We start from the raw sequence: 22,745 nt of genomic DNA on the forward strand, positions 1-22,745 counted from the left end.
ATTTTGTTCCCATTCGATCCCAGTGTGCAATATCCATCAGCCACTCTTCTTGCTTGTTCTTTCGTTTGCATGAAGTGTTGAGTAATGTGTTAGGTTATGTTACTTTCGAAGCTTTTAAAATGCTTCATACTAGACTCTGAAATTTACAAATAACATTTAAATCTACAAGTAAAAATGATTTCCTTCCCTGTTTCACTGTCTTTTTCGGCGCACCGTGCAAAAGGACCATCTCTACCCGAATTTTTGACGTTTCCAAAACGTAAACAAACACACACACGGCGCAAATTGTCAAACCCCAGCGCGTGTTGTGCTATTTGCGATTTACAGCAACATCTATTGTACAACAGGCGGGCCCGAAAATGTTACGTACATTCGCGCTTACGGCAAGAATATTTGCGAAAACCTCGTTTCCCGCCTCGCTCGGTGGACACCACCTGCAGCAACCGGCCTGCGGTGCCGCATTATGGAAACAGTACACGAATCTTCCCCACAGCAAAGAGCTACCGGAGCAGAAAGCCGATGGTAGCGAAACGGCCAAACCCAATAGCAACACCACACCCGGGTTCGATGCGGAGAAGCGTAGAAAAGTGCTCGAGCTAGAGATAGAGGTGATGCGGCAGGAGGGTAGAAAGGTGCCCTCCGTCTCCACCATCAAGCCGGACCAGTGGGAACATCTGTTAGGTTTATCGTCCCGGTAAGCAGCTGAATCGTATGCCCTCCATTATGACTTTTAATCAATGACGAAAATGGAAACTTACACCTACGTTTTTTTTGTTGCAGAAACCAGCGCCGTCAGTACTACCTTTACCTGTGGAACATTGAAATGGTTCGATTGGGACAGAAGCTGAAAAAGGAGCGCAAGCAGGAAGAGATCGCCAAGCGGCGGGAAGAGCTAATGAAGGCGACGGCGGCAAACGATCACATCGTGTACGGGCTGTTTCACAACACAATGTTCCTGCGGATATACGACTCGAAGATGGATCACTTTCACAACAACCGGTAATACGATCTACCCGAACGATCGACATCGGATAGTAGTAACCGTTGGCCGCTTTTCCACCTTGACCTTTCCACAGGCTCGTTCAAGCGATGCAGTTCGGGTGCAATCTGGTGATCGATTGCTCGTACGATGATTACATGAACGATAAGGAGATGCGCAACACGGCGAAGCAGCTGATGCTGTGCTTCGCGCTCAACCGGTCCCACGAGGAACCGTTCAACATTCACCACTGCAATGCAAACTATGGCAAGACGACGATGAAACAGCTCGAAAAGCATCTGGTGCAGATCCACCAGCCCGAGTTCCCGTTCAACGTTACCGATCGGAGCTATACGGAGCTTTTCCCCAAAGAGCGGCTGGTCTACCTGACGCCGCACTGCAAGAACGATCTGACAGAGTTTAACCCAGACGATGTGTACATAATCGGCGCGATGGTGGACAAATCCTCCCAGGAGGCCGTTTCGCTCGGCAAGGCCAAGAAGCTTGGTCTGCGGATGGCACGGCTCCCGCTGGATCGGTACTTTCAGTTTAAGAGCGGCAAATCGCTCACCCTCGATCAGATGGTAGCGATCATGCTGGAGCTGAAAACGAGCAACAACTTCGAGAAAGCGTTCCAACACGTACCCCGCCGCAAGATAACGACGGTGGATGAGGCGGCAGCCAAAGAGCAGGAGATGCGAGAGGTGGCGAAATTCAAATTTAACTTCAACAACAAACGGACGGGCGATAAGCGAAACAATAGTAAACAAAGTTCCCAGCCCAAGTTAGGGAAAGGTAGGTATTAAATGAGAGACGCGAGTGAGAGGAAGCCATTGTGTGGCAGTTCTATATTGTAAGATTAAAAGATAGTCCAACCCGTCGTTGTACGGTAGACGGGTACAGTCTCCCCAGTCACAAGCGAAGATAGATGATGGTCGTTGCCTTTTGGTGTGCTTAATTGCGACGCCTTCGGGTTCTGCTGATACGCCACGCGTTCGGTTCCTCGTACTTGTTGTACAGCGGTTCCAGCCGTTGGTTCTTCTTGAACTTGCTGAGCTTCGTGGGGTCCGAGAAGCGGAAGAAGGCCGGTGCAAACTCTACCAACCATTTCGGATCGATCGTGGTCACCTCGCGCATGTACTCCTTCGTCGTCTGGACGAGCTCGTGATAGACAACCCTAGAAAGTGGAGAGCAAGTGGAGAAAAATAGAAATTAAAATGATTAGTAAAAATGAACCCAGGAGACTCTTAAACGAAAATCCATTTAAAGTCCTTACCATTCCGGTTGCCGGTTGAACAGTGCACTGGATGGATGAATGTAAACGACCTGCGAATCCACCAACGTTCGGTAGCCCTCCTGCGGGTCCTTCTTGGCCGCATTGCGGAAGAATCCAGAGCAGATCGCTTTCTGCACGCGTACCGTATTCTTGCCCGCCGAAACCACGTCCAGCTTGTGTCGATCCATAATGCCCAGCAGCTGCTTGCGCACGTCCTGTGCCCGCTTCAGCGTACGAATCTGGACAAAGTTCTCGTAACACCAGGCGTTCGAGAACTTATTATTCTTCCAGCTATTGTAAACGGCCAGCAGCGTCAAATGGTCACCCTCGATTTGGTTAAACTTTGCCTTCTTCTGATCGGCCAGTGCCTGTTTGTCCTTTGGCCGGTAGAACACGTTCTGCACCGAAAGCATCGAAACGATTGTCAGCACTTCGTCGGAGCACTGGAGCGCTACGGACATGATCAGCAGCTTAGAAAGGTTCGGCTCGAGCGGAAACTCTGCCATCCTTCGGCCGAGCCGCGTGAGCAAACCTTCATTGTCGAGGGCTGATAGCGAGTGGAGCTGTTCCAGCGCCATCACCAGCGATTCCACCGGCGGCGCATCCATGAAGTCAAAGTGCAGCAGATCGTTAATGCCCATCGTTTTCAGCTGCAGTACCGTGGTCGCAAGATTGGTTCGCTGAATTTCCGGCACCGGAGTGGGCAACATTTCATCCCGATAGGCGCGCTCCGTGTAGAGCCGGTAGGCTTTGCCCGGCCCGGTACGACCGGCACGGCCCGCCCGCTGTTTGGCGGCCGCTTGCGAGATGGGCGTAACCACCAGCGAATCCATGCCCGTCTTGGAGTTGTACACCTTCTGCTTGACGAAGCCGGGATCGACCACGTAGTAGATTCCGTCGATTGTTAGGGACGTTTCGGCGATGTTGGTTGCAATTACGACCTTACGGCTGCCGGGTGGGGCCGGATCGAAGATGCGCGTTTGCATTTCTGACGGGAGGGCAGAGTAGACGGGCAGGATGATGAGTTCTGGTACGTCCGGACCCAACGACTTCATCCGCTCGTACAAAATCTCACAGGCAGTATCAATCTCCTCCTGCCCGGTGAGGAAGAGCAGCACATCCCCGGGCGGTTCACGCAGATGGATCTGCATGACGGTGATGAGCGATGCGTCCAGATAGTCCGTTTCCGGCTCCTTCGTGTAGAGAATCTCCACCGGAAACGTTCGTCCGGGGATGGTAAAGATGGGTGCTTCGAAGAAATACTGCGAAAACTTGACCGCATCGAGCGTGGCGGACGTGACGATCAGCTTCAGTTCCGGTCGCTTCTGGACGGCTTGCTTCAGCAGCCCAAACAACACATCCGTGTGTATCGTACGCTCGTGCGCTTCGTCCAGCATGATGACCGAGTACGATTTGAGGTCAAAATCCACCAAACACTCACGCAACAACATACCGTCCGTCATGTACTTGATCACCGTTTCCTGGCTCGTGCAGTCCTCGAAACGGATCGTGTAGCCAACCTCCTGCCCGAGTCGGCAACCGTACTCCTCCGCCACGCGCTTCGCCACCGACATGGCCGCAACACGACGCGGCTGCGTACAGCCAATCTTGCCCCGCGCAATAAACCCGCTCTCCGCGAGATACTGCGTGATTTGCGTCGTTTTACCCGAGCCCGTCTCTCCGATCACGATCAGTATCTGGTTGTCGGTGACGGCCTTGATGAGATCGTCGCGCAGCTTGTAGATTGGCAGCGATTGGCGCTGCTCCACCAGGCTCATGTCGGTTTTGCGCCCGAACGAGCTCTTCTTGCCGCCAATGATGGCCTTCTTCCACTCCGGCACGTCCTGCGTGGACATGCCGACACCGCGCGTATTGGACGCCGCCGTCCGCTCGTCATCCTCATCCGGCAGCGGATCGATCCAGTTCTTGTTCATGTTGGTCGGCACCGCGTCCATCTCCTGCTCGCGCTGCAGCATCTTCTGCTCGCGCCGCTCCTTCGCCAGTGCCGTCTGCATCATGGCCGCCTGGGCGAGCGAACCGTCCGGATTCTTCACGATTCGCACCGGCGAAAGGTCGTGCAGGGCGCGTCCATGGCCCTGCAGGAACGGGGGCTCATCTTCCACGATTTCTATCTCAATGTCTGCCTCACTGTCCTCATCCTTCGGCAGCAGACCCGTCTCCTCGTCAAAGTCGGGCATCTCGGAGCGATCGATCACACCGGACGAGATCATTTGCTTAATCTCCCAGCGCTCGGGCGAAGAGATACGCGTCACCTTCTTGCGGGACGTTTCTTCCACCTGCTCCAGCGTGCCCTCCTGGAGGTTCAGCATCGACGGAACGGTCATTGGACGATCGGGATTGCGGGCGCCTGTTTCCCCATCGCCCCCTTCCTTCAAATGTGCGTGAGAAAGTGGGTTCAGATCCCGTCCGCTCGATTGTTCCACCTCTTTCATGCTGAGGGAAATTTTGTTCCCCGCCAGGGACATCACCTTCACCTTCACTTCGTCACCGCGGTTGACGACATCGGTCACGAGATTTACTCTGCCCTCGGTGGAAAGCTGCGAAATGTGCACCAAGCCTTCCTTTTTGCGCCGGAACCCATTCAGCTGTACGAAGCATCCGAACGCGACAATGTTCACCACGCGCCCGTCGTAGATATGGCCCGGTTCCGGCTCTTCCGGCATGGGTGGAGGCATTCTGCGCTTCTCCATGGCCGCAGGCGGTTCCCGGGAATTGCTTCGATTGCGATGGCGGGACCGTTCCTTCGAATTGCTGCGCGAACGGCTTCTTCTCGACCGCCGATCACGCTCCCGATCACGATCTCGATCACGGTCTCGACCTCCACGATCGCGGTCCCGGTCCCGGTCCCGGTCCCTTGTTCTATCTCGATCATGCCGATCACGACTTTTGGATCGACTTCTGCGTCTTCTATCCTTGGATCTGCTTCTTCTTCGACGATCCCGTGATTTGCTTCGATCCCGACGCCTGTCTCTCGATTTGCTGCGCTCTCTCCTTCGTTCGCGCGACTGGCTACGGCGATCGCGACGCTTCGCCACTTCCTTTTCCTCTTCGGTCGACTTGGAAGGGGCTAGATTCTCCAGCTCCGCAAACATGTTGTCCACCTCGAGCTGTTCGCGCGATTTTCCACCCTCTTTGCCTCCCTTCGATGGTGCCATCTGTTCCAACTCCGAAAACATATCGTCCACCACATCACCACCGCCCAGGGGTTTCTTTTCCTCCTTCCTGTCTTTATACTTTTCTATCCGCTTTTTGTCGTGCTTCGTGTCGTCCTCCGCTTCCTCGTCCGAGGAGTATGCCTTCTTGTTGTTCGGTATCGCCAAGCCGGGAAACTTGTACGCAAGGTTCTTGCCATCGTTTGCGTCGTCCTCGAACGCGGATGTGCTCTGCTTCCCGGAGGGCTTCATCAGCTGTATGATGCGCAGCAGGTTCGTAGTGAATGAGTCGGAAAATTCGGCCCCATTCTCGACTAGCACACGCTTGAACGCCTCGATGGTGGGATTTTTGTGTGCCAGATCGATGATAAATTCCGCTGCAAATGAGAAAAATACATTTATTTTATTGAAATACTGAGGTCATACAACACACTATCACACATCAAGCTCGATGCTTACCCAAATCTTTGTCGTTCAAGCCGAGATGGTTTTCCAGCTCCGTGCATATCTTGGACACCAGCGAAAGGTGCTCAAGCTGCTCCAATTCATCCATATTGGCTGGATGAAGCAGAAATACACAATTTTAACACGATTTTCGTAGACTTTTGCAAACACGATGAAAAGATGCGTATAAATTTGTGGTAAACAAACGCACTGACAGTTCATCTGTCATTAACCCTTCGCTGTACAAGGCGTTCAGTGCGAGTACTGTCAAATTATGATTTAAAATGATTAAATTTTTTCTTATTTGTTCTCTATAAAAGTTTTCTGATAATACATTCCATACAATTTGATTTTTACTTTAAAATATAATCAATTTCGTTAGAATCAATTCCATGAAATGTCACTTTTCGATGCACATCCAATCCTCCACCGTTGAGACAAAATGTAAACAACAACACTTGCGGTTCGGATCAGTTGCTCTTCTCGTTTCTTTCCTTTGCGTTCTTAAAAAAACGGTATTCCATCCGTCGTGATAACGCATCAAGTTACTTGTGATTAATCTACTCAAACCCTCTGACCAGTCTTATCGTTTGTGTACCATCATGCTTCAGCCCAAAGTTCTAACATCCGTTCTGAGCCAGGCGAATACGGGAGGCGTCGAAAACACGATGTACTTTACGCACAACCACGCACAATATGGAAAAGGTTCTGATTTACATGTCACTGATTTTCCCCCTTCCTTTTTCCAGCCTGCTCACACATGAAGGAGCACTGCTGGCGTTTTCCGGATTCGGCGACAAGGACGCCACGGTCACAGCGGCGATCGCGAGCAACATCTGGTCCGTTTACGAAAAGAATGGCCGCAACGCATTCCGAGAAGATCGACTCCAGTACGTGTTTCTGCAGTGTGAGAACGGTAACGTCGTCATTACGCAGGTGGCCAACCTGCTGCTCTGTCTGTACGCCCGGGACAGTGTGGGGCTTGGCATACTGAAGGAAAAAGCGCAAGCCCTTGCCACCTACCTGGAGGGACCGCTGAAAGAGATCGCTACATCGTAGGAGGGCCAAACTTTTGTTACATTGATATTTATTAGAGCTTAATACATTTGCGTTCACTTATTGCCGGCACGCTTGTATAAAAGGACGGAGTGATTTTTGTTGATGGAAAAGTTTGTCACCGCCGCGAGGGATTCCTTCTGCGCGAAGGCCTTAATCTTGTCGGTATGTTCTTTAATTTCCTCTTTGCTGAATACGGTCAGCTGACGCGTTTCGAAGCACACGAGGCAGCTCTCCTTCCAGGCGCGGCTAAACCCGTCCTTAACCAAGCCCAGATAGTTGCTTGCCACAAATACGACATCGAACTTGCCAGCAAACCGCTCCATCTCGTGCATCCGCAAAACGTCCTCCACAGAAAGGAAGTGAATGGATAAATTTTCGCACCTCAAAAGGGGTTTGTTGTAATGTATGGCTTCCGCTGACTCGGTGCGTGCCTCGTGTTTGTTGAGATTTTTCCCCGCATCCAGCTGGTGCGCACCGTACTGATGGATGTCCTTCGGATCGAAGCAGTACGGGTTCCGGTTTTGAATTTCGTACACTATCTGCAGCACATTGCGCTCCGTCACATCGGTCGAGCGGAAATCGTTCACACCATGCTTGGAGCGGGAAAGCCTCTCCTCGGCACACTTGTGCCCGAACGCGATGTACGGACCGGTCATGTTATCACCAACCGAACCACGGTGCAGAAACCCTTTCCCGTTGCGCACCAACCCGACGGCAAACGTTTTGTTCGGATCGCTCTGCTCGTACTCGGGAAAGGTGAAGGCGATTCCCGTCTCCCGCCAGTGCTTGTACTCCTGGGGGCACACCTGCTTCGCACCGTTTTCCCGCAGTCGCATCTGCAAATCCCAATCGAATGCACCGTTGCGATGATTGTACCGCTCACCGAGCTGCACGCGCAACCGATCCTCCCAGTAGCGTGCAATATTGAACACGTGTTCCGGCGCATTGGTCCAGAAGCGAAACACGTTCTCGAGCTGGTCGCGCTCCTTGTATCGTAGCGTTTCGTAATTGAACATCGGTGCTTGGCGCTGCGCGTACTCCGCGTCGGTGATGATGTCGGTCAGCTCTTTCGCCTTACTGCTCAAGTAGGCACTGCTGAACGGGCGGATGAGATTGTTTCCAAAGAGGTCCATAAAGAGATGCGTTTTGCCTTTGAGCGAGAGCAGTTCCGGATCTTCGAAAGCGACCGCAAGCAGCACCATATGCCGTGCCAGCAGTTCGATGCATCCTTCCGCCAGATACACGTTGACTTTCAGGCCGGGATGAAGGAATAGTTGCGATGCGGTCGCCAGGATGTGTCGCGGGTCACCGCTGCCGAACAGTAAAATGTTCAAGCTTTCCGGTAGAGACTCATCGGCTGATAATTTCTTCTGGTATTGCTGGATAAAATTAAGAGCTTCACAGAATCCCCAAAACATCGTGACCGAACGTGAAATGCACCGGTTGTACTGCAGAGAGTACTGCTGCGCTAGTGTTGCTGCAAATAACAAGTCACTGGGCAGTTGCTATCGTAAACCCCGTTCCCATGGTAACCGTCGAACGCTTCGATGGCTGTGTTTCGGTAGAACTTGTTCCTTTTCACGAAAAAAATGTTTCAAATTTAAAAGAATATATTTTTCTTCGCATTCTGCATAATAATAGTTGTGAAATCAGATTCTGCATTGATCGTATAATATTTGCCCTAATTTTTACTTTTCACGTGATGTTAAACAAAAAAATAATCTCTCATCGCTTCGATTGCGTAGTTCTTACAAGCTATTCAAACAACGCGTCAGCAGTTAAAAGTCGCAGTTAACGGTGCGCAGTAAACATGTCTTGTGTGGTGGTGGTGGCAGTTGAAGGTAGCACAGCTTTTGATTCGATATCGATTGATTGTGAAGCGCGGAGCTTCGTTTTTAGTCTTCCATCTTGACCGGGCGCGAACCAACCCCTCCGGCCTGATCGAACACCAAATTCGCCACCTCGAAGGCAAGCTGAACGGCATTCGCTCGCGTATCGGCCTCGGCATACACCCGCACAATGTCCTCCGTTCCAGAGGGCCGCACAAAGGAACGACCTTTCGGGAACTTGGCTACGATTTCGTTGATCGAATCCTGCAGTCCCGCCGGCGCAACCACGACCCGATCGGCATCCGTGACGGTGATCACGTTCCGATCGGCAAGGTACACTTTCTCCAGCACATTCGGTAAGTCGGTGTAGCTCGCCAGCCAGTCGTCCAGGTTCCAGCCCTTCGCGTGAAGCACCGTCTCGACCAGCAGCATATCGGAGATGGCATCGCCCACCGTTTCGTTCGTTAGGTCGATCATTTGCAACAGTCTGGCCGCCGTTTTGCGCTGCTCCTCGGTGCGGCTCTCATCCTGGCTCGCCGCCCGTATCGCCTGCTTGGCCTTCTCGCTGTAAATGATCGTACCGTGCCCGTTTGCCTCAAAGTACACGCCAACGTCATACTCGAGCGCCTTGTGGTGCAAATGCTTGACGCCGGTGCGTGTGCAGCTGACCGGGATCTTCATACGATTGACGATGTAATCCGTCGACGCTCCGTTCGCATACGCCGTCTGCACCAGACCCATCTCCAGCTGGACGCCACACTGCTCGATCAGGTCCTTCAAATAGCCCGCCAGCAGGGTCGCTATCCGGTCGCCATCCAGCAGACGGAACGTTCCCTCCTTATCCGTGAAGTAGTACACCACACGGTCAGCGTCACCGTCCACCGAGCAGCAGCGACCACTGGCCAGTGCTGCCTCCTCGGGCAGTCCCTCCGGCACGCGATGGTTCGTTTTCACGAAATCGGCTCCACATTTGAAGTTAATCTTTCCATTGCTGTTAAACACCTTCACGTTCAGTGCGCCGTTCAGCTTTTTGATGAAACCGAGCATCTTCAGCGACCCGACACCGTTCGCACCGTCGTAGTACAGCTGGTTGCGATAGTTGCCCGGCTCAGCCTGCTCCCCGCGCAGCGCCTTGAACGCCGCTATCAGCTTGCCCATGTAGCCTTCCTCCGTGGGCAGCCCGTACGCGTTCTGCGTGTTGGTGCAGGTTACGAAATAGTGCAACATCGGTGTCGTCACGATGCCAAACTCGGTGACCGTCCCCTTCAGCGCCAGTATACCGTTCACGACGGCACGCGATAGCTGCGGGCTGTGGTAGCGCGTGTCCATACCGACAAACACCTTCGCCGGTTCGTTATTGTCGATTTGCTCGTCCTCGCAGATTTTCGCCACCTGCGCCTCCAGCCCGCTGTCGGGTACGTTGACCAGATCGGTGGCCAGCTGCTCCCACCGCTGCTCCAACATTTCGCCGAGCGGGTCGATCAATTTCACCCCATTATCGTGCTCCGGATTGTGGGAAGCCGTTATCATGACACCGATCGCTTGGCTCGCTTTCGCCCGCGACCGTAGCGCCGCCAGCAAGCCCATTCGATACATAACGTAGTCCAGGTTATCAGCACTGCGGCGATGTGTGGGTGAAAGCGGGATGGGCAGAAAGGGAGGGAGAAGAGAAGAAAGGAAAGGAAAGAACACATTAAAAGATAAGCGTTTTATTGGACCACATATCCGCACCGCACACTGTGTGGGGTAGTAAGCAGCAAAAGTGGTTTCCACCGAACCCGGAACAGAATATCCATTTCGCATGGCCTACTGGAGAACGGGCGTGGACTAGAAAGGAGCCTTTCACTTTTCTTTGTGTGCCGTGTGTGTGTGCGTGTGTCCCTCACACACTACTTACTGCGATCGGAATCCGGCCGTTCCATACTGGATATCCTTCTGCGATTCCTTCTTCTGGTGGTACTCCTTGGCGAATGCAAACACCGAACGCAAGTTGACGGACATTTTCGCCAGAATGTTGCGGATGATCTGTTTGCCCTAAACTGAACCGAAAAAACACAAAACCGGTATTTTGGCTTAAAGCTTAACTTCCGACCGACGTTTACCGCGTACTCGTGGAGAGCGCGTTTGTTTAGCGACCAAAACAGAAAAATGTTCAAACTCGTTCAACGTCAGCAGCGAATGGTCGTGGTTGGCCAGCAAGGGATGAAAGAAGAAAGAAAACAACCCCTGCCCCGTTTGACAGCTGACAGCGCTGTTTGAACGGCTGCTTTGTTGTTTTGAATTGTGCGATTTCCAAAGAACGACAAACATGCAAAAGGCGTTTGAAAAGATGGGTAAGTTTGGTGACTTTGGTGGTAGCAAAACTGTATATTTTCTAGAAAACAAGATCAAACTACAATTACTGCTATAAAATTCTTCCTTATTTCTCTGTGTCGCTCGACTCTTCGCCGTAGCTGTAAGCAAGCATCTGTAACTCTGGGGGCACGGATAGATTAGGAAGCTTTAAGTCCCCCTGGGATCCAGAAAAGGAGGTCAGGCTCGACAGTGACTGGTAGCTGGTCTCATCACCCTCGTACGCATAGCATCGCACATCGTCTTGTGGGTAAGCGTCAGCAGCTTGGTCGCAAGCAGCCCTCTTGCGCAGGAGGAACGTTCCAAGGTATTGATCGTTGTTAATATTAGCATAGTGAATTGTGTCCAGGTCCATCAGGTTTAAGCGTCCTAGAACCGCGTTGAGATCGTAAATAGTGTCACACTCTCCCCCACCCTCCTCCTCGTAATGAACAACCGTGCCCCGTGGATGGTCCATCTCCTTGTCATGCCATTCGTCATGGCTCGTCTTGTGTGCGATTATGAAAAATAGTAGCACGATCAACAAAATAATACAGGCGATAATTACGTATAGGTAGTACGATGTAAAGCCAATGGATGCGATGAGAGCTACAGAGCGACTAATGCATTCCGAGTTGACATTCTTTGCTAGGCTGGGCAGACCGAGATCGTACGTCCGCTCGTTGATGGTGAGATTGCGCAGGCAGCCACTGAAACCCTTGTCCTGTGGCACGTACGTCCAGTTGAACAGCGATCCGAGGTAGTCTAGGTTGACCGCAGCTCCTCCGAGTTGCAGTGGAGCGTTTACGTTTAGGAACCGATTTGGTCCCTTTGGCGCATCCAGACTCATGCACGTGGACAGCTTGCAGTTGTCGACGATCATCTCGATTGTCTGCGGTTGCAGCACGATCTCTACGGTGAATGGCTTGCCCTGGGGGAATCGATGCCGATGTTCGATGCGGATAGTACCACTGCCGTAGTCGAGCAGCAACACAGGGAGTCCCTTCACGAGCTCCAACGCTAAGAAGTCCGGCACAGGCAGACGAGGATTATAGTTCAGTGGACCAATGTACATCACCAATCCATCTTCCTGTTGTGGAGATAGTTCAACGCTGATTCGCGTCATGTTGCAAGGACTGGTCGGGGGATAAAGCGCATATCCACTGCCATAGAACCCGATTCCAAGCATCTCACAATGAGGACCTTCAAAGCCCTCGGGACAGGAGCAGCGATCGTTCACCAAGAAACCTCCATTCAGACATGTGAGCGACGGCGATGGAGCCTCACACACACACTCTGCCTGTACGAATGCATTCACACCCACAAACGAGCTGGTGTTGGTATATACCGCAATAGGGACGTTCGACTTGTAAAGCGTATTCTTGCACGATAGCTCACAGTTGCGACCTTCTTCGATACACTCGTCAATGCCCACCATAAGTACCGAAAGACCAACGTCCTCTTCCAACTGATGAAGCTGATAGCTCATCATTCCGTTGAGTCGTTCAGGTGCGTAATAAGGACTGCCATGGGCCGAGAACCGAACATCCAGGAAGGTTCCGTTGTCATTGTCGCGTTTCAACACGGTGAACACATCCACGTTCTCTCGGCTAACGTTGAGCGTGTTTGCAATGCTCGCCTGCAGTCGATCTTTGGGCGTTGTGAGCTGACCAGGTGTACGCGATACGAACTCTTCCGCAGTTACATTATGGAAACGGATCGATCCACTCTTATCCACTGCTTCCTCTGGGATCTCTTTCACCGTTACTGTCACTTTGGCTGTGACATTATGGCGCGGGAAATGTCTGGAGTGCTCAATCACGTGGAAGTTCAGTTCATAATCTCCCCTACGTGTACCTTGAAGCATGGTGATCATACCTGTGTCCCTGTTTAAATCGAAAAAGGCTACCGACTGATGACGGGTAGCATCATCCCATATGAACGTCTTATCTGGAAGATCCCAGTCGTCCGGATCGTCCACGTACACGCGTCCAACTTCCGTGTTGGGTGATTCTCCTTTGTAGTTGTACACGAAGATGCGACTTTTACCTGGCCTCATCTCGTTGTCGTTGTCGTCACCGATTACCAGATGTAGCATGCTGACAGCGCTCATAGGTTCTTCGCCAGAGTCTCTAATGAGGATGGGAATTTGGTACTCCTTTTGCTCCTCTCGATCGAACTCAACCAACGCGTGCAGTTCCTCGCCTTGAACTTTGAAACGTTTCTTGATCTCATAACGCGCATTAGGATCGATGCTAAAATGGAACGGTGGACCGTTCTGAGACTCGTCAACGTCATCTGCCCTCAGCTTTACAATCAAACCTGGCGGCCTGTTTTCGCCCCAAACGACAGGCATTGTATTCGAGAGTCGAGGTGCATTGTCGTTGATATCTTCCAAAGATATGATCACAGTGGCTGGCGTTTTTTTGCCCGCACCATCCTCATCCGTCGCGGTGATAATAAACTGCCAGCGCTTGGAGCCTAGCGGAGGATCCCGATCTAGCGCTCTCTTGAGCCGCAAGCATCCACTATCGTCGATCTCTATCGCATCATCGTATTCGTCGACGTAAAAGAATCGAATGTGCTGCGGATCGCTTCGATTCTCGATGTCCGGATCATACGCCTGAACGGTCATTATACACCCGGATGGGATCGTTTCTTCTGGTATCGTTACATTACGAAGACCTGTGAAGCGTGGTGGATTATCGTTGACATTTTTGACTTTGATAGAGACTGTCGCGTTGTCCTGGAAGATCCCATCATCAACCTGAACGATCAGCGTGTACTCACGAACCGTCTCGTAATCGAGCCGGTTGTTGATCGAGATACGACCGGTGTTGTTGTCAATTTTGAAAGCAAGTCCTTCATTACCGGAGACAATTGTATAATATAACAGGGATGTTGCATCGGGGTCTCTTGCCGTCACCTCAATTACTGGCGTGTTAATGTTCTCATCCTCCGGCACGCCCTCTACCACGAAATGCTGACTAGTGAACGCTGGCTTATTGTCATTTTTATCCATCACCTTGATGAATAAGAGCTTGGTAATACTGTTTGGCTTACCATTTCGATACAGCGCCGATGGAGAATTGTCTTCTGCTACTACCTTGAGCTGATAAGAATCAGTTTGTTCGCGATCAAGCGCTGCCAGTGTCTTGATTTGACCCGTTATATTATCAATGTGAAACAAATGTTGACTTTCGTCCTCGAATCGATACGACACGATATTGTTGGCCGGTGTGCCATCCAGATCATAGGCCTTTACTACCATTACCGGCGTTTCGGGTGGTTCATTTTCAAGGACTGCACCGGATGTCATTTCTGGAAACACCGGTATAATATCATTCTCATCCAGCACCTGGATCTTTAGAACGGCTTCAGCAATCAGGTCGTCCGAATTCTTAACACTCACTGTGAGAGTATACTCTGCTATGATTTCATAATCGAGCGCCTTACCCAGCTTGATCGTGGCCACGTTGTTCAGCTGCTCCAGTAGGAACGTGTGCTTTGAATTTGTTTCCTCTGTTCGACCTTGGATCAGTTCGAAGATGACTTCCGGTTTCTCTGGGATGGCTGAATTGGCCTCAAATATTGCTATCGGCTTAGAGTAATCTTTAAACGTTTCATTCAGCACAATCGTTTCTTCTGGCAACTTGGAAAAGTATGGAGACCGTTTATTCGATTCCATGACGAGTATTTTAACTTCCACATCTGTATGATGCACGGGTTCGCCCTGTTGGTTTAAATTGTATGCTCTCACGTGGATCAAGTAATGCTGACCAGGACTACGATCGATCTGTTTAACCAGGGTAACTAAACCATTGTTCTCATTAATCTGGAAGAAACTGCTGTCTGGGAGACTCTGCAATAGTTCGTACTTGATGAGACTGTTATCGCCGTCATCCATATCCGTCGCCGAGATAGTACCAACACGCTGGTTCACCTTCATATCTTTCGCTACCGACTCTTCGTAGCGTACCTTGTCAAATACTGGTGAATTGTCGTTGATGTCTACAATTTTTACCTTCAGCGTGCAAACATCGTCTAGTCTAGGTCGCCCATCGTCTGTCGCCCGCACAGAGATGTAGATCTCCTTCTCACGGATCGGCTCATCTCGGTCAAAGACGTGGACCGTTGTGATTTCTCCCGTGTTCTTATCAATTCGGAAGCGTACTCGTTCACCAGGTGTTGTCATAAGGCTGTACTCGATAATTTGATTTGGATCTGGATCGATTGCATTCACGTGCAGGACCGGCGTACCAACTGGCTGTTCCTCCTTTAGCATTGGCTTGTAGCTATCACACTCATTGAAGGTTGGTTTACGATTTTCGACCTGATTCGCTGAAAATTCATGTGGTGAATTTCTCCTTTTTCTTGTTGCATCTGGATGAAGTGTGTCATCTTGTCTCTCCTGTGAGCTGAACACTGGAAGGAGCGAGTGATGAGGTTTAGGCTGATTTTCTGAAGGCATTTTATCGCTCTCTCTATCATTGTGTCCCGTTGATGCTAATAGAGACACGTAACAGTGTGATGTTAACAGGAGCAAAGTTAATAATACTCTTGATGGATACATTATTGTTCATGGATCGTTGTAACATCGAATGAAGTAGTTGATCATCTTTCTTATTACATTCTGCACGTGTTGTCCAGTGTTGAGCTCTGATAGGCTAAACAACGTAAAATAAAAATTAAAAATTAGAGATGCATTAAATTTTTAACTAACAGCTCAAATAACAGCTATCACACCACAAACATTTACACAATATTCAGACTTTGGACTACCGTTTTCAAACACTTTTTTCCCTTCTACCTGTATTAGCGCAAACTGATAAGCTGGAAGCATTTACGGATAGCATATTTTACACACGCGACAACTTGTGTACATATTGACGATCCTGATTCACTTCCTTATCAACATCCAACGGCTGGTTAGATTCGATTACCTACGACAATGATTAGATTTAGGTAATCACTCAAATTAGAAATTAAAAATGATTAAATTACACAACAAGCCGTCGTCTTGTTTGTACTGCAAACTGTAACAAAACAGTTAGGATGTTTTATTCGAAAAGTCGGCTGAAAGATAACGAAACTCTCTTTGCAAGAAAATACATTGGAACCAAACAAATTGTATTATCTTTATGCATCCTACAACGCTTGTAAGTTATTTGAAATTATTCTGTTACTGTCCGTTGATGTGGCGAGCAACGCGTTCTCAATATTGTACGTCACAGGCCGAATGCTCAAATGTAAATGTCGTTATGGCAACGCAGACGTAGCTCCTTGCCATTACAACCTTGACGATATCGGTGCACCTTTATCTCTCTTATCTGCAAGTCAGCATATCTTAGATTTGACATTATCTTCTTGAGCGATATCAGCTTCAAAATGATGCTAACTCAGCGGTCAGTTCAGCTTTATCAGCCAAGTTAGCTGGCAACGGCAAGTTAATCATAGGTTTAGAACACATTCCATTTGCACCGCTCCAATATTGCGCTTATTTTCGTGGACAGGCAACGGCAACACTTTTAAGCACTTTTAGCACACAATACAATTCACCTAACTCACTATAACAAAACACTTTCAAGACGATTCACCTAAAATCTGCTACGGCAATGCAAGCAAAAGAAACTGTTCGTTTCCTGTGGTAACTGGTCAGCCAATGAAATGGGCTTACTTCGATTGAGCGCCGATCCGATAGCGACGAGGCTGCTGATGCGATTGAAGCGGGTGTTCAGTTCAAGGCGTCGTATCAGTAAAAAAACGGACAAGGTATGACTAATTGATGATATCCGTATGACCAAATATTAGTCACAAAATTGATCAGATATCTATGCATCTAAATTTGAATCATTGCTCTATTTGTAGTTTCTTATCAGTGTTCTGACGGATTGTACAATTCGATACATTGTGGTTATTTATTTATTTATTTAATTACATTTGTTGATTGTTATGCATTTTGTAGAAATTCTTTCTACTTTATTGTAAATCTTGAGAAGGTGGACCTATTGTTCATGATGTTTTCTTTTTTGCAGCTTTGTTCGATGTAAACGACCCTTTGCTTTGCTCCCGGATTGTGATGTGGGCCGATTTGTTAGCTGGGAATCAGTCCAGCGTCAGCTGTCAAAGTAACAATCAAATCGAAAGGAGAAAAGCGTCTCGAATTTTGCGGACCTTTTGATATTGTAATTGTAAACTGTTTTACACAAATTAACTTGAAGAAAACCCTCCCACGTAGTTAATAAACGATGTCGCTGGTGTGCAGTAGTAAGTATTCGTCGATTACGCTCGTGTTTGCGCTCTATTGCGGTAAATGCTGCGTCCGGCCTACGGAAAAGTAAGGTTATGTTGCGCCCTTCGTAATAAACATCTTCTATCGCCCCCTTTTTTGCAGTATCAAACGAAGTACCGGAACATCCTTGTATATCGCCGAAATCGGGTGCTATCTTTGAGCGCCGGCTGATTGAGAAGTACATCGTAGAGAATGAGTGCGATCCAATCAACGGACAGCCGCTAACGGCGGAAGAATTGATCGATGTGAAAAGTAGGTGCAATGGGACATCAATGTACGCCCAGCTTGACGGTCGACACTTATCCCGCTTTTACCTGGTTTCTTCGCAGCTCCTCCGATCGTGCGTCCGAAGCCACCGAGTGCAACGAGTATTCCAGCCACACTGAAAACGATGCAAGATGAGTGGGACGCACTGATGCTGCATTCGTTTACCCAGCGGCAACAGCTACAAACCGCCCGCCAGGAACTGTCCCACGCACTCTACCAGCACGATGCGGCCTGCCGTGTCATCGCGCGGCTCAACAAAGAGGTGGCCGCGGCCCGCGAAGCGTTAGCCACCCTGAAACCACAGACGGGTATGTCTGCAATCCAAGCCGCACCGCAACCGTCGATTGCGTCGGAGGCGGGTGGTGTTGCTGCCCAGCCTATCGAACAGGCTGGCATGAGTGCGGAAGTCATCCAGAAGCTACAGGACAAAGCGACCGTGCTTACGCAGGAGCGCAAGAAGAAGGGCCGTACCGTGCCGGAGGAGTTGGTTAGCCAGGAGAAGCTGCGCGGCTTTCTCACGCTCGCCTCCCATCCCGGGTTGCATTCTGCTAGTGTGCCCGGCATTCTAGCGCTGGACATCAATCATTCCGATCAGAGCAAAATCTTAACCGGTGGCAACGATAAGAATGCGACCGTATTCAACAAAGACACCGAACAGATCGTGGCCGTACTGAAGGGTCACACGAAGAAGGTGACGAAGGTAATCTTCCACCCCGAGGAAGACACTGTCATTACGGGCTCGCCGGACTGCAACATACGCGTATGGCATGTGCCCACCTCCCAGACGCAGCTGCTGCTGCGATGCCACGACGGGCCCGTAACCGGTCTTTCGCTACACCCGACCGGAGATTACGTGCTGTCCACCTCGTCCGACAAGCACTGGGCGTTCTCGGACATACGGTCGGGCCGGTTGCTCACGAAGGTAGCGGATACGGCAGAGTATGGCCTCACGTCCGCTCAGTTCCATCCGGACGGGCTGATCTTCGGTACGGGCACGGAGGACTCGCAGGTGAAGATCTGGGATCTGAAGGAGCAAAGCAATGTGGCAAACTTCGCGGGCCATACCGGACCAATCACGGCCATTTCGTTCTCCGAGAACGGTTACTATCTGGCCACCGCTGCGGATGATGCGTGCGTAAAGCTGTGGGATTTGCGCAAGCTGAAAAACTTCAAAACCATCCAGCTGGATGATGGTTACGAGGTGAAGGACCTGTGCTTCGATCAGAGCGGAACGTATCTGTCGATTGCCGGCACGGATATTCGGTATGTTTTGGGAGGATATAACGTTAGACCGTACAAAGATAAAAGGCTCATTGAATATTTTTGTTTCATTTCAGTGTCTATCTCTGCAAACAGTGGCAGGAGCTGAAGGTATTCAATGATCACACGGCACTGGCAACGGGCGTTCGATTTGGCAAACATGCACAGTACATCGCGTCGACGAGCATGGACCGTACATTGAAATTGTACGGTATTGAATAAACGAGGCCGGATGGATTCACTTACCCTTCAATTACATACCGGGAGGAATAGGAGGAATAGAATAGCAGTGCGTAAAGTGTGGCATTCATGTAAAATCATCTCCTTTTTGATCAATAAATAAGCTACTGACGATGAAATTGTGTGAGGGGATATTTTTCAAAAGAATAACCATTTCCCAAGCTCTTCTCACACGTAACGCCCCGTAACGCTATTGTACGCGCGTGACGGCTGCAGCTGTCAGCGCGTGCGTGTGCCGCAAGAAGAGGGAGAAGCAGCTTTTGACAGCCCAGAATGTGACAGCGGAGAAATTTACGAAAAGCTGATGCAATATTGCTGAAGTGGGCTGGTTCGCTCGCCCGTAAAATAAATTAAACGTGCACAAAAGTGTGTGGAAAATAGGAAAAAACTGTCACAAGTGTTAGAGCAAATCATGGCGGAAGACGATGCGGTAAGTCGACGGGATAGCGCCCTACGAAACATGGAATATGGGCGAGTGAAAGTTCGAGACCATGCCCTGCTGCTGCTGGGCCGTGTATCGGCGATGTTGCTTGCAAAAAGAGCCACATCGCTAGCAACCAGCACCAGCAATGCGCCGGACAGCGATGTTAGGTTATGAGCAGGGAATGAATTTGCCCCTATCTCGGACCTGTTCAACAGGCACATCGGCTTCTTTGTCTTTTTACGCTTGAAATTTCTTAATGCACGGAATATTAATAGCATGTCACGTTTTTGCACCGTTTTCATCCCTGCCCCAGATCTTTGACCCTTCCTTGATGAAGAAAAAGAAGAAGAAGAAGACTCCGTTCGATTTAGATGCCATGGCTGGAGCGGGGGAGGAACCGACAGAAGCCGATGCGGCGGTGGCGCCGAGCGAACCGAAACCGCTAGCAGACGGTGAAGACGATCTCGATTTGGAGAACTTCAACAAGAAAAAGAAGAAGAAGAAGAAGCCGTTCAATCTGGACGAGCTGGAGGGAGCGCTCCCGTCCGGTGCCGGCGAAGGCGACGCGGATGCGAAGGAGAGCAAAGAGGAGGGTGAGGTAGCCGGGGACGATGGGCTGGACGAGGACTTCAAGCTGGACTTTAGTATGAAGAAGAAGAAAAAGAAGAAGAAGGATCTTACCGAGCTGATGGAGCAGGAGCTGGTGGACGGAAAGGACCCGCAGGACGACGAGAAGGAAAATGGTATGTTTGCGATTGATGTTTTAAATATTTAAAAGTTGTATGATCGTGGATGTTGTGTGTGTTGAGCGTAAATCTGATGAAATTTTGCCATTGCGTTGATTTTACATGCCTTACCGAGAATGATGGGATCGTCACCGAAACTGGTATAGAGAGCCGTTTTTTTTCCTATTTCATATTTGATTATTGTTTTCACACTTAATTTTGTCGTTGAAAATGCTTTTCTCACTTACCGATAACTAATGCGTGACTTTTATCTCTTCCCCGGCACATCGCGAAAATAGTGGATGAAAATGTAACTTCCTGGGCCGGCTCGGACCGTGACTACACGTACGACGAGCTGCTGAACCGCGTGTTTGAGATCATCCTCGACAAGAACCCGGAGATGGCCGGCGGGCGGAAGCCGAAGTTCGTGATGCGCCCGCCGCAGGTGCTGCGCGTCGGCACGAAGAAAACTTCGTTCGCCAACTTTACCGAAATCTGCAAAACGCTCCATCGGCTACAGAAGCACGTGCTGGACTTTCTGCTGGCTGAGTTGGGTACGAGCGGTTCGGTCGACGGTAACAATCAGCTGATCATCAAGGGTCGCTTCCAGCCGAAACAGATCGAGAACGTGCTGCGAAGATACATCAAGGAGTACGTCACCTGCCACACCTGCCGCTCGCCGGACACCATTCTCCAGAAAGATACCCGCCTGTTCTTCCTGCAATGCGAATCGTGCGGGTCACGGTGTTCCGTCGCTAGTATTAAGTCTGGTTTCCAGGCCGTCACCAGTAAACGTGCCGCCATGCGTGCGAAGACCGCCTAAGCGCGGCCAGCTGATTGAAGTGGTGTCTGAATGGAGATTCCGTGTTGAGAAGGAGAGAAAGACACGTCACGTCGCTATGTGGCGGGTGTTGCACACACGGGAACGAGCGTGAACGGTGTAATGTGAATTTAGTGCATATTGTTTCCCGACGCTTCATCGTTTGGTTTTCGGTTATCTTCCCACTTTCTCGTTGTTTGCTCCCGTATCATGCAACTCTTCAATGGCGCTATATGGGCGGCATAATTGCTCGCGCCCTCTTTCGAAACTGCTAAATGGGATTTATATGATGTTTTTGGAAACAAGGCGAACATAAATACAAAACCAAGACATTACTTAAGAGACAGATATAAATATTCCACACGAAGCCCGATCGCAAACCCTCTTCTCAAGTAATTCTCATGGAAAATAAAAGGTAACCAACTTTTCAAACAGATACATAACGGGTTTTCTTTCTATATGTACAATCCCTTCATCTTTTCCACCAATTTATCGATGCAACTTGCAGTCGTTTCGTTCATGCTGGTCGGTTCTTCTAACATACTGAGCATGGGCTCGTATACCGAAAGTAGGTAGCACTTCCAGAACAGCTCACACGAGTGGCCCAGCTCGCCATCGGGTAGGATGGTTTGGGCAAACACGGCTACCCTGCCACCGCTAGCTTCGAAAGGCCGTCCTACAACGAAGCATTGCGTGCGCAGCTTCAAACGGCCGAGAAAGGTGGCACAACGTGCTTTCGCTATCGAAATCAGCATCCTGAGATGGCCCCTCAGTTCGATAGAGCTTGGAATCGCTTCCTCGTTCAGCGGGGACGGTTTCCGGCGAAGAGTATCTTCACAGCAAAGCAGCTTATTTAAATTATCTACAAAGAAAATGTACAGTAGAATAGAGTGCGAGCTTATTTAATGAGCGAACCAGCAACTTACCTAGCATTTTATTGTTCGATGGTCGATAATATACATCCACTGCTGCCGATCCATCATCAAGCTGATACACCGTAACATCATTGCGGAACGTTTCCGCCGTTAGTTTCCCGTACAGCATCGTGTTCGAGAAGTTGATTCGAAACAGCTCGCATATGAACGTGTCCTGGTGTATTCGAACCTGAGCCAGCAGGAGGGCCGGTATGGCCAAAACATATCGGATGGTGCGGGCCTTGGCATTGGTGCCGGTTCTTCTCGCCTCGACGTCAAGGCGTCGGTCGGGCAGGGTGTTGAGGAAGCATTTGAATTCGTTCAGAAAGTCCTCCTCGGTGAGATCGACTATTTCCACCGATGCGTGTATAAGTTTACTTTCCGCACACACTCTGTACGCCGGCAGCTTCTCCTCGATGTCTTCGTCGGCGTTTTGTTCGGTTTTAATTTGATTTACCGATACGGCAGCATCGCTCATATTTTATGCTACTGTTGTGATTCGATTTGTTGACAAACCATATATCGGAGAGCGTTACAACCAAGGTGTATAATAGCAAAAAGGTGGTATCTATTTACGTTATTCAGGGAAAATGCCAATTTTACAACAAAAAAGCTTCTTCACAGAAATACTAAAACGCTTTATTTTAAAATGATTTCGGTAGCAGTTTTGCTTTGTTTAATGAACAAGATACCATTTTTAAATCGATTCCTT

The 22,745-nt window shown here is 49.8% G+C and overlaps 10 protein-coding genes across 10 annotated transcripts in view; 5 read left to right on the forward strand and 5 right to left on the reverse strand.

Annotated features, from left to right (window-relative positions):
- Positions 1–22,745, forward strand: part of LOC120951731 (uncharacterized) — a 218,876-nt gene that overhangs the window by 171,752 nt on the left and 24,379 nt on the right. The gene's annotated exons all lie outside the window — the stretch shown is intronic.
- On the forward strand, positions 314–1,785 carry LOC120948160 (mitochondrial ribonuclease P protein 1 homolog). Its single transcript, XM_040364204.2, has 3 exons — positions 314–694; positions 781–999; positions 1,077–1,785. Exons 1-3 carry the CDS (start codon positions 360–362, stop codon positions 1,783–1,785), a joined length of 1,263 nt encoding a protein of 420 aa, XP_040220138.2. The 5' UTR covers positions 314–359.
- LOC120948159 (ATP-dependent RNA helicase DHX8) lies at positions 1,800–6,086 on the reverse strand. Its single transcript, XM_040364203.2, has 3 exons — positions 5,888–6,086; positions 2,256–5,805; positions 1,800–2,156 (listed from the first exon to the last, which is right to left on the reverse strand). Exons 1-3 carry the CDS (start codon positions 5,979–5,981, stop codon positions 1,934–1,936), a joined length of 3,867 nt encoding a protein of 1,288 aa, XP_040220137.2. The 5' UTR covers positions 5,982–6,086; the 3' UTR covers positions 1,800–1,933.
- On the forward strand, positions 6,302–7,016 carry LOC120947280 (ragulator complex protein LAMTOR2 homolog). The gene is made up of 2 exons (XM_040362474.2): positions 6,302–6,542; positions 6,622–7,016. Exons 1-2 carry the CDS (start codon positions 6,475–6,477, stop codon positions 6,929–6,931), a joined length of 378 nt encoding a protein of 125 aa, XP_040218408.1. The 5' UTR covers positions 6,302–6,474; the 3' UTR covers positions 6,932–7,016.
- LOC120947276 (dynein axonemal assembly factor 3 homolog) lies at positions 6,985–8,438 on the reverse strand. The gene has a single exon (XM_040362470.2). The coding sequence runs from the start codon at positions 8,347–8,349 to the stop codon at positions 6,985–6,987; it is 1,365 nt and encodes a 454-aa protein (XP_040218404.2). The 5' UTR covers positions 8,350–8,438.
- On the reverse strand, positions 8,524–10,935 carry LOC120947274 (phosphoacetylglucosamine mutase). Its single transcript, XM_040362468.2, has 2 exons — positions 10,658–10,935; positions 8,524–10,378 (listed from the first exon to the last, which is right to left on the reverse strand). The coding sequence occupies exons 1-2, from the start codon at positions 10,759–10,761 to the stop codon at positions 8,827–8,829; spliced, it is 1,656 nt and encodes a 551-aa protein (XP_040218402.2). The 5' UTR covers positions 10,762–10,935; the 3' UTR covers positions 8,524–8,826.
- LOC120947273 (DE-cadherin-like) lies at positions 11,128–16,833 on the reverse strand. Its single transcript, XM_040362462.2, has 2 exons — positions 16,769–16,833; positions 11,128–15,758 (listed from the first exon to the last, which is right to left on the reverse strand). The coding sequence occupies exon 2, from the start codon at positions 15,662–15,664 to the stop codon at positions 11,180–11,182; it is 4,485 nt and encodes a 1,494-aa protein (XP_040218396.2). The 5' UTR covers positions 15,665–15,758; positions 16,769–16,833; the 3' UTR covers positions 11,128–11,179.
- On the forward strand, positions 17,212–19,269 carry LOC120947275 (pre-mRNA-processing factor 19). The gene is made up of 4 exons (XM_040362469.2): positions 17,212–17,358; positions 17,486–17,635; positions 17,713–18,913; positions 18,988–19,269. Exons 1-4 carry the CDS (start codon positions 17,340–17,342, stop codon positions 19,130–19,132), a joined length of 1,515 nt encoding a protein of 504 aa, XP_040218403.1. The 5' UTR covers positions 17,212–17,339; the 3' UTR covers positions 19,133–19,269.
- On the forward strand, positions 19,415–21,555 carry LOC120947277 (eukaryotic translation initiation factor 2 subunit 2). The gene is made up of 3 exons (XM_040362472.2): positions 19,415–19,580; positions 19,888–20,317; positions 20,599–21,555. Exons 1-3 carry the CDS (start codon positions 19,563–19,565, stop codon positions 21,120–21,122), a joined length of 972 nt encoding a protein of 323 aa, XP_040218406.1. The 5' UTR covers positions 19,415–19,562; the 3' UTR covers positions 21,123–21,555.
- LOC120947279 (uncharacterized) lies at positions 21,544–22,527 on the reverse strand. Its single transcript, XM_040362473.2, has 2 exons — positions 22,046–22,527; positions 21,544–21,981 (listed from the first exon to the last, which is right to left on the reverse strand). The coding sequence occupies exons 1-2, from the start codon at positions 22,509–22,511 to the stop codon at positions 21,575–21,577; spliced, it is 873 nt and encodes a 290-aa protein (XP_040218407.2). The 5' UTR covers positions 22,512–22,527; the 3' UTR covers positions 21,544–21,574.

The sequence above is a fragment of the Anopheles coluzzii genome, chromosome 2 (assembly GCF_943734685.1).
Source record: "Anopheles coluzzii chromosome 2, AcolN3, whole genome shotgun sequence".
NCBI classification, from domain to species: domain Eukaryota; kingdom Metazoa; phylum Arthropoda; class Insecta; order Diptera; family Culicidae; genus Anopheles; species Anopheles coluzzii.

What these genes read in the sequence shown, in the direction of transcription:
- LOC120948160 (XM_040364204.2), top strand. Translation starts at nt 360, where the DNA reads ATGTTACGTACATTCGCGCTTACGGCAAGAATATTTGCGAAAACCTCG. An exon ending in CTGTTAGGTTTATCGTCCCG is followed by an intron (nt 695 to 780) that starts GTAAGCAGCTGA and finishes TTTTTGTTGCAG; the next exon opens with AAACCAGCGCCGTCAGTACT. An exon ending in GATCACTTTCACAACAACCG is followed by an intron (nt 1,000 to 1,076) that starts GTAATACGATCT and finishes ACCTTTCCACAG; the next exon opens with GCTCGTTCAAGCGATGCAGT.
- LOC120947279 (XM_040362473.2), bottom strand. Translation starts at nt 22,511, where the DNA reads ATGAGCGATGCTGCCGTATCGGTAAATCAAATTAAAACCGAACAAAAC. An exon ending in ATCGAACAATAAAATGCTAG is followed by an intron (nt 21,982 to 22,045) that starts GTAAGTTGCTGG and finishes TTTTCTTTGTAG; the next exon opens with ATAATTTAAATAAGCTGCTT.
- LOC120947273 (XM_040362462.2), bottom strand. Translation starts at nt 15,664, where the DNA reads ATGTATCCATCAAGAGTATTATTAACTTTGCTCCTGTTAACATCACAC.
- LOC120947277 (XM_040362472.2), top strand. An exon ending in GGACGACGAGAAGGAAAATG is followed by an intron (nt 20,318 to 20,598) that starts GTATGTTTGCGA and finishes TCGCGAAAATAG; the next exon opens with TGGATGAAAATGTAACTTCC.
- LOC120947276 (XM_040362470.2), bottom strand. Translation starts at nt 8,349, where the DNA reads ATGTTTTGGGGATTCTGTGAAGCTCTTAATTTTATCCAGCAATACCAG.
- LOC120947275 (XM_040362469.2), top strand. An exon ending in AGAATTGATCGATGTGAAAA is followed by an intron (nt 17,636 to 17,712) that starts GTAGGTGCAATG and finishes GTTTCTTCGCAG; the next exon opens with CTCCTCCGATCGTGCGTCCG. An exon ending in ATTGCCGGCACGGATATTCG is followed by an intron (nt 18,914 to 18,987) that starts GTATGTTTTGGG and finishes GTTTCATTTCAG; the next exon opens with TGTCTATCTCTGCAAACAGT.
- LOC120948159 (XM_040364203.2), bottom strand. Translation starts at nt 5,981, where the DNA reads ATGGATGAATTGGAGCAGCTTGAGCACCTTTCGCTGGTGTCCAAGATA. An exon ending in CTTGAACGACAAAGATTTGG is followed by an intron (nt 5,806 to 5,887) that starts GTAAGCATCGAG and finishes TCTCATTTGCAG; the next exon opens with CGGAATTTATCATCGATCTG. An exon ending in TTCAACCGGCAACCGGAATG is followed by an intron (nt 2,157 to 2,255) that starts GTAAGGACTTTA and finishes TCCACTTTCTAG; the next exon opens with GGTTGTCTATCACGAGCTCG.
- LOC120947274 (XM_040362468.2), bottom strand. Translation starts at nt 10,761, where the DNA reads ATGTCCGTCAACTTGCGTTCGGTGTTTGCATTCGCCAAGGAGTACCAC. An exon ending in ACGGCCGGATTCCGATCGCA is followed by an intron (nt 10,379 to 10,657) that starts GTAAGTAGTGTG and finishes ACATCGCCGCAG; the next exon opens with TGCTGATAACCTGGACTACG.
- LOC120947280 (XM_040362474.2), top strand. Translation starts at nt 6,475, where the DNA reads ATGCTTCAGCCCAAAGTTCTAACATCCGTTCTGAGCCAGGCGAATACG. An exon ending in GGAGGCGTCGAAAACACGAT is followed by an intron (nt 6,543 to 6,621) that starts GTACTTTACGCA and finishes TCCTTTTTCCAG; the next exon opens with CCTGCTCACACATGAAGGAG.